This window comes from Eublepharis macularius, chromosome 7 (assembly GCF_028583425.1).
Source record: "Eublepharis macularius isolate TG4126 chromosome 7, MPM_Emac_v1.0, whole genome shotgun sequence".
NCBI classification, from domain to species: Eukaryota; Metazoa; Chordata; class Lepidosauria; order Squamata; family Eublepharidae; genus Eublepharis; species Eublepharis macularius.
The window spans coordinates 16,048,762-16,057,819 of NC_072796.1; the positions used below are offsets into that span (position 1 = coordinate 16,048,762).

Consider the following 9,058-nt stretch of genomic DNA (forward strand, 5'->3'; position numbering starts at 1 on the left):
AATAACAGTACAGGACTGTGGTTGGTAAGGGTTGCCAAGGCTGTGCCTCTGCTGAGGCCCAATGTTCAATCAGCAACGTGTGGACTTCCAGCAAGAAGTCCCTGTGACGACACGGGGAGTTCTCTCCAGAGATCCCTGCTTGCTCCTGGGTGCGGTGCTTCTAGAAGGCAGCGGTGCTTTTTCTGTACGCTCCTTTCAGTGCCCTTTGAGTTTCCCTGGCACAGCCAGGGCTTAAAGGAGTGTGAAAGTGCCCCTTCATCGTATGCATGCTTGATGAGAGGCACATTTGGAAGGCCTCTTCTACAGAGGCCCCAAAACCTTGTTACAGCATGTCGTCATGGCGTATTGTTTTCCATGCCTTAAAGGGAGTGATGGGGATTTAAACCATCAGTCAAGTGTAAATAGGGAAGTTTCACTGCTTTAGCTACCAGGCAAACAATAAATTTTCATCACTTAAGATTATTTGTTTTAGCATTGGCTGCGCAAGGGAACGAACGGGTTCCTTTCAAAAGCATGTTTAGGGATGAGATGATGAAAGAAACCAAAAATCCCCTATAAATAACTGCTAGTTACTAAATATTTATTCTTTGTCCAGCACAGAGTTAGTAATTTGCCGAAATCAACTTTGGTTGTTCTCCGTTGCTCATATAGCTTCAGTTCTTTCAGAAAACAAGGCAGTTTAGTCTAAAAAGCATTCCCTTTATCCCTCTTGCGACCCTCGAAAGATTAATATGAGATAGGAAAAAATACAGCCCCTCCCATTCCTGTGTAGGGTCACAGTGCACAATGGCCAGCATAGTAAATCAGGCCAAAGGGCAGTTGTGGGGCAACCCTTCAGATGCCGTAGGTTGTTCACCTAAAAGACATGGCTTGTAATGAAAGACCAAAAAATTGCAAATTCATACTTCTCTTGCCCCAGTCCTATGGAAACCTCCAAAACACTCAAAAGCTACTCACTTCCAGAGTAGCAAAGCCACCACCAGCCTCTTCGGCTACCCTTCGGCCTGAGACCAAGATGCAAATCTCAAGTCCTACTGGGAGTTAAAACAAAAAGAAGCCAGCCCTGCACGGTAGGACAATTTGCAGACTGAGTTCCACAAAACAATTCCTTGGGTAGTTGTAGCAAATGGGCCATGGTGCTGGATTCTGACTGAAGCACTGTGATCCAAGTAACTCTACAAGAATATGATTAACAAAGTTGATTAAAAGAAGTGCTAGAAATTACAATGATAGAAGTGTGCGAAACAGGAGAAGATGATAACATGATAACTAACCTAATAGTACTGTACAGCTTTTAGTCCTAAATCAGATACTACCTTTCAGATAGAGCACAATAATCCAGGCAAAGCTTCAAAATCCAAAGTCCAGAGAGCAAGATTGTGTGAGAGATCGCAGGAGATGTGATCCTTTGCATGGTGGTAGAAAATGCCGTCAAGTCATAGCTAACTTATGGTGACCCCTGCTGAGGTCTTCAAGGCAAGAGACTAACAGAAGTGGTTTGCCATTGCCTGCCTCTGCAACCCAGGTCTTCTTTGGAGGTCTCTGTCCTATCCAATTATTAGCTAAGGCCAACCCTGCTTAGCTTCTGAGATTTGATGAGATTGGGCTTGCCTGGGCTATCCGGGTCAGGAGATGCTTAGCATAGGACAAAGGACAAAACTAGAAGGAGGGTTCAAACATTACGGCCACCTGCCTGCAGTATGGCCAGACTGGCTTGATCAATCAGCAGGTGGCTCGCCTTGAGATGACATGCCCCTGCAGTTGGCACGTCTGCAGAAGTGGAAGCAAATCTCTTCACTCCCAGAGTGCTGTGTGTTAGTGAGATGGAATGCGGAGTGCAAAACTCCTTTCTGAGCTCTGTGATGTGCACCAGTGCCTAGTTCCATCTCCTTCCTAATTGTCTGGGAACCCGCAGTGTCTTCTTGACTGTGTTTTCTGAGAGGAAAAGGCCTTCTTTGCTTCTTACAAGGCTAAAGAGCCTGAACCTATGTTTGAATAGTCCAAGAATCAGACCCGACGTAGCCAGTTTCTTGACAATTCCAACTCCTTGTTTGTATAGTGCTTGGATGCCTGTGTCCCTGATGTTGAAATATTTCTGTGAAGTAAATGATGGGACTGGATTAGGTTGTTCAGGCTTCCTTAATCTTCTTGCTTTCAGATCAACATAGAAAAGTGTGTGTATCACTTAAGCAACTTAAAAATATTTTTTACTTTACTCTTCCAGAAACTGTCCAAACGTCGTTTATAAAATAAACACATGTCATTTTGATTGAATGAACATTAAAAACGCTAGAACAAACAATATTTCTTCATGGTTGCTTCCATTTATACTGCTTTGTTCATTGTAGAATTGAATATTCTTATCAAGATCCTTTAAGGAAGTTTTGGTTTATTTGCATTAAAGTTCTTAAAACCCTTCTCCCATTCCCGCTGCCTGTATGGTAAATCAATAGGTGTGTTCCACTGATTTAATGATTCCTGGGAGTAGTTAGGTTTTTTAAAATTCCAATTTAACGTGAAACTGAGATTGCTCCACAGTATTTGCCCCACAGTATTTCCCAAATAAACTTTTTGTATACAATTGCATTGTTAATTGCAAATCAGGTTTGTTGGGTCTCCTGAAAGACAGGCAAAAGCAAAGAAATTAAGAAAAGAGCATTTGAAGGCCTTACTGTTTTTGCACAGTCTTTAATAGTGAGGAAATGGAAATGGAATATTGTGGAATATTTAATATGACAAATAATATTTAATATAATGACAAAATACCATTTAACATTAACGTGAGCCTTCCCTCTCTTCTGCAGGAGACTTTGCTGTTCTTCTTAAGGCTGGCATGACTGTCAAACAAGCGGTTCTTTATAATGCCCTTTCAGCTATGCTGGCTTACCTTGGCATGGCTACTGGAATACTCATCGGTCACTATGCTGACAATGTTTCCATGTGGATCTTTGCACTTACAGCTGGGCTGTTCATGTATGTGGCTCTTGTTGATATGGTAAGTACAAGTGAAGGACCCATGAGGAATCGGGTGGGTGGGAATTTTGTTTCCGTGATCACTGTTGCTTCTGTCCCCGCCCCCCCTTCCCTGCTCCCATCTTAGCAGCCCCCACCAGTGCTTCATTCAGAATCTTGAGGTGCATGACTTTCTGTCCATTGTGGTTTTGTGTGATAGAATCTGCGTGCTTTGCTTTTTTAAAACATGGGCATGCCTGTAGATGTTGCTGTTAAATGGAGAGAGAGAGAGAGAGAGAGAGAGAGTGTGTGTGTGTGTGTGAGAGAGAGAGAGAGAGAGAGAGAGAGAGAGAGAATATTTGTGTTCTACACAGTTGGATTAGTCATGGCCACCCCCTCTGCATGGATTTCACTACCCACGTAGGAGCCAGAACTTTGGATTTAGATACAGTGACACGAAAAGCACTGGATATTAGTAGTATCCTGATATTTGCAACTTGAACTCCACTGAGACATTCCTCCAGCCAAAGTGACCTCAAGATTGGGGACATTGTCTTGGAATAGTGCCTTAATTAATTGCTGGTATAGCAAGTCTGTGCCATAAAAGAGATTGAGGTGGGGAAACCCAACTTGTTAAGAAGTTCAGTGTAAATAATATGCCACTATGTGGATTTCTGTTTTTAAAAAAGTCCTGCTGGTAATTAGACTAAGATTCCATTTGGTATAGCATCTTAAGTGTCCAGCCAGCTGCTTCCAGAAAACCCACTGGTGAGCATGGAGGGAGCATGGTTATCATGCTTCCAGGACTGGCATAGCTGTCACCTACACCGTATCAACAGCTAATTACTTCTCTCGTGTTTTAATTCAGGTGCCTGAAATGCTTCACAACGATGCTAGTGACCACGGATGTAGCCGCTGGGGATATTTCCTGTTACAAAACGCTGGGATTTTGTTAGGTTTTGGCATCATGTTACTTATCTCTGTGTTTGAACATAAAATTGTGTTCAGCATAAATTTATGATGTTTTGTTTACTTTTCTGATGTTGACCTTGGTATTGAAAATTAACGGTAGGCACTTCTTCCTTCCCCCTCAGTTGCCCCCTTACTGGGCATTTTTCTAGTGTGCAGTTGAATACTGTGCAATGTAGGGAATCTGGTCAGTCAAGTATCACATTTTGCCAAATGTGATGGAACCTAAAACTGTAAGGGAAGAGGTTTTTAATTTTTTTTAATTTATTTAATTTTGTGAACGTATCTACAGCATGTCATAAATAAATGAGGCTTTGTCTTTGTCCCGTATATGTTATCAGCGTGGTACAAACTCATGAAATGGTATTATTTTTCAGTGTTGTTTAAAATAGAAAAATTGTAAAGTTGTGTCTTTCATTCCTGCTGTTGATGAGGGAAATTAGTATTCTGTACATTCTTAAAACAGTAAAGCCAATGTAACAAAGAGATTTAATGAACAAATTGTCATTTAGATTGGCATTCCGATATAACAGTTAAATCATAAAGTATATGCGGTTTTAAACAGGTAACAGTAGTTAAATGTAAAACCCTTGTAATAGGTCCAATTTCTCCTGCTTCAAGAAAGAGGGGGTGATATACTTACCTCCTTCCAGAACAATTTGTGCAGTTGCTTGTAGAATGTAGAACGTTGCTTTGCTATGTAATGAGGTTTGGTGGAAGTATTGGCAGAAAATGGAAGCAGTAGAAAAGGGAGCAGCTTGCCAAGAGGGTGATGTGGGGTAACACAGAATTGTGAGTCATGAGGAGTGGATTGTGCAAACAAGAGCATGGGGTGTGGGAACTGCAGGTAGCTCTGCCATGAACTATATATTGCAGATAATTTTGTCTAAATTAAGTAGTGATGTGTATCTTACTGAGCTTTCAGCAGCCAATCAGTAAAGGGCAGCGGGTTTAATCATGAAAACTTTTTCAGACTATTCATATGCTTAAAAATAGAAACACCAATGGAAAGAACATCCTTCACTTCCTGGGGAACTAGATTCTTGATAGCTGGACACTATGAAAAGCTTTACACACACATGTAAGAAGGAATTGGGAAAGCTGATAAGAGACATTTCATAGGCTAGCTTTGATAGCATGTTCAGTCATCTGTCTTATTCTGCAATACTAAATTAATGAAAATAAATAACTTCTAAAATGTCTTTATGCAGGCTAAATGCCACATCTTTGCTTCAGTTGTCTTGATGTTGTATTTTAAAAGCATTACATCATTACTTTATAATACTATGCTGGTCTTGTTCATGAAAGATACCCTGCTGGAGCCAAGAAACTGTAGATCTTCCCAACTTTCCTCTTTGGGCAATGTCTATTTCAGCAGTACTGCTTAATAGTATTTGCTTGAGGGGTGCTTTGCTCTTGCTTGCTTCACAGGGCAGAGCACTTAGCCTAAGTTATGCAGAGAGGAAGGTCAGGATTTATTACATTTTTATTCCGCCCTCCCCGCTTTCGCAGGCTCAGGGCGGATAACAGGATGCTGCTGCTTCCATCTCATACTTGCCAGAATGCTAGCACGGCATATTGTTTTGGTCCTGAGGCCCTTAGCAGTAGCATCTTGGGCACAAGGAGCTGTTAGAAGAAAGCAGTAAAAATCACTTCTGCCGATTCCATCTATATGTATAATATAATCTACAACTGAGTATCTTGTGTGGTGAGATAATTAGGCTTGACCTATGAATCACAAGTCTCCACAGCAGCAATTTGTTATTGTAAAAAGTGGTTTTTAGTCCCTATCCCTCTAAAAGTCTTTACTATTTATTTAAAAAATCCATGTTCACAAACGGAAATAAAGCTGAGATACTGAGTTTGAGGTGTGCAATAGGCATGTGCGGTTTGGGAATCCAATTTGGGAAAAATGCCAGAATCGGACCTGATCCGTAAAGGTTCTGGCCCCAATTCATAAAGCATGCTGGCCCCGATTAGAAAATCCCGAATCAAAGCTTTCTGAAGCATTCATAATGCTTTGGAAAGCTTCGGGGCTGAGTTTAAAGGGCCCCGCAGTTGCTTGCAAGCAGTGGCGGGGCCCTTTAAACATCACCCCAGCCCTAGCCCCCCACCTCATCCACCTCCACTTACCTTTGCAGCATCAACAGCAGCGGTGGCTCCGGCCCTCCCTGCTGCCCCTGGGGCTGCGGAGCAGCAGAGGCAGCGGAGAAAGCCCTTCCTGCCCCTCAAATGGCCACTGCGGTGCCGCGGCCATTTGAGGGGCAGGAACGGCAGGAGGAGGAGGCTCCAGCCCTCCCCACCTCCCTGCAGGCTCAGGAGGCAGTGTGGTGGCAGAGGAGCCGGCTGGCTCCAGGCTGTCGCAGCTGCATGCTGCCGCCATGGTGGTGGCCCGCTGCCCAACTGATCTCCCTCCCCCTCTGGCCAGGTAAGTGGGTGGAGGTGGAGGGGTTGCCCCAGGGAGGTGGGGGTGGGGGAGTTGCTCCCCCTCACTTCAGTATGCGCCGAATATTTACGGAGCATACCGAAGCGAGTAAAATACCATAATTCCTAAGCAGCTTGCCTCTTCGGAATTACGGTATTTCCGAATTTTTTTCCTGCTTCAGGTAAACCCGAAGCGGAAAACCCGAATCTTTTCAGGATGCACACCCCTAGTATGCAACTGTCATGGGCTCTGACAGCAACTTAGCAATTTTAATACAGGGCTTCTATGTATATTTCTGTCTAGTACCATTCATTCTGATCATCATCCTGATCATCATACAAAAATAGTTTTACAATTGTTTGTGTAACATGAGTGCCCGGTAATACAGCAGGCTTTTCTACGTTTTAATAGTATAATAGGAAATTTTTAAAAATCTGTATATTTGAGCTAAATTACACTGATTCTAGAATTAACCATACACACTCTGCTTTGTCTGCTCTATCACTTGTTCACTTAAGAAACAGTCTTCAGAGAAGCAAAGACTGGAAGATTTAGTGCACAGTGCAAAATTATCAAGGCAGTTGATTTCGCTCATTGCTTATCCTGGACCTGCAGAGAGTGAGTTGGATCCAGCCAGCTCTTTTGCTGGAATTGCTTGGGCTAATTCCTCTCCTTCCTACAGCTCCCATTCCACATGGATTTTGTGTATGTATGTTCCCCAGCATAGCCTTCAGGTGGTCAAAGGGGAGCTGTAATGATTTTAAGTGTGTGTAAGAGAGAGAGAGAGAGAGAGAGAGAGAGTAAATGCTTGGTATGGTACAGATGAAGAGGGGGCGTGAGAGGGATGAGTGAGTGAGATGATTGGTTGATGACAGTGTCTGGGTCGAGTGAACTGCAGTTTTTAGTTACTGAGTGGAGAAAAAAGATGCAGTCTGGGAAAAGCAGGCAAGCTGTGTGCAGCCTGAGCATGTTTAACCATTTCTGAGAAATATAACCTGTGTGGAAATCTGAACTCTGTGTCTGAAAGAAAACATTCATTATCTCTAAAGCAGGCAAATTGTGTACACCTGAGAGAAAATCTATGTATATTTGAGTGAGAAATTGATATCTGAAGCTGGCAAACTGTGTGTGCAGCCTGAGAAAGTTTATGAAGATTTGAGTGACTGTCTATGAAAAGAAACTTTAAGAACAGATAATACTCTTTGAAACCATCAAGCTTAAGAAATCATATGAAACCGATACGCTTCTTGTAAAAATAAGTTGTTTTTAAAGAAATGTATCCCAGAGTATATGTTATCCCCATATCCCATTCCTATCCTCGGGGCCACATAGTCCCACGAAGGGGTCTAATACTTGGGCATGTTATTAAAGGGGAAATTTAAGTTATTTTGGAATATAATTTCTGGTGGCAGCAATCTGCCTTGCGGGGGCAAGAAGAAAAGGGCTAAAGGCAAAATCTAATGGAAAGACAGGAGGTCGTAACAGAACCCCCTCTCCTCCCTTTTTAACTTGTGGGAAACATTGGTTGGATCTAAGCCTGGTGCAATGTATTGTACTCTGCTTAATTTACAGTCAATTTCCCTTGTACTTTCCCCTGCCTTGGGGTTTCTCAGATGGTCTCCCTTCCAACTAGGTACTGGATTGCAACCTAACATTTGATTTTAATGGAGCAATCAAATGTATCTCACTGGAGCAGCAAAACCTGTGCTTTTGTATGTTGCGATCATGGATGCCTTATACTGAGCAAATGCTGGAAAGGTTTGGAAGAGTAAGTGCGGAGGGTGGGGGGGGCATTTGGAACTGCCTTATCTTAGTTCTGTTTCTTGCACTTAAGATACGGAAGAAGAGTAGACGAGAACTCTTTGCAAAAAGTTTACCCGTTTTAAAAGTTTACCAATTTTTAAATCTTTCGGGGTAAACAGTCTTATTTGCAGGAGATTCCTAGATGCTAAAAGCACTTGAGGTGGATCTGATGCAATGTGCAGCTATGAGGTGATGTTAATCATTTCTTCTTACAATCTTTCTGGTTTAAATCATATTTCCCTCTTGCCTCTATTTGCCCTTAAGTGAGAAATACATTGGTAGCCATGTAATAAAAAGCATAAAACAATTGTGACAATAAAACTTGCTTGAGTATTTTCTTGTGTTTTCATGCAGAGACAGAATTGCTGGATTTCTCCATGTTATTGTAATAGTTTAAGCATGGACAACCCTTTAGAGCAAGAATACAGTGTTAGCATGCCCATTTTGAGTCTGGAAGCATTCTCTTGTGAAAGTCTTAAGGGGAACTCTCTTCTAGATTTATCAAGCAAATCATGGGCCGGTCTTCCTTCTTTCTCTTGACAGAGTCAGGGATCTAACATGGGTAAGAGCTACATGAAAAAAAAGTCTTTCAAACAGTTAAGCCAGAACCTACCAATACGAAGGTGGAGAAGAACAGCCAAGAACTAGGCTGTTGAAGTATTTATGTCATTTATAGTCCGCCTTTCTTACTGAGACTCAAGGGGAAGGAATTACACAGTGTAAGATTAGTAGTCAATATCAAGTAAATTTCCATAATGCCACAGGGTAAATAAACACAAGCTTACAAAGACATAGCATTAGCAAGAATCCAATACAGAGTTGAAGAAATGTTGAAACAGAACATAAGCAATTCTAGGACTGACATTAGACAACATGAAGCTCAGGTAGCCCATAGGAGCACATATTTAA

General features: G+C 42.1%; 1 protein-coding gene across 1 annotated transcript in view; it reads left to right on the forward strand.

The window, feature by feature from the left end:
- The window catches only part of SLC39A6 (solute carrier family 39 member 6), a 28,232-nt gene extending 19,775 nt beyond the window's left edge, over nucleotides 1–8,457 (forward strand). The window contains exons 9-10 of the mRNA XM_054985263.1: nucleotides 2,805–2,995; nucleotides 3,821–8,457. Of these exons, the coding sequence (XP_054841238.1) occupies nucleotides 2,805–2,995; nucleotides 3,821–3,973 (344 nt within the window). The 3' untranslated portion in view covers nucleotides 3,974–8,457. The remainder of the gene's footprint in view (nucleotides 1–2,804; nucleotides 2,996–3,820) is intronic.
- Nucleotides 8,458–9,058: the final 601 nt, after the last annotated feature.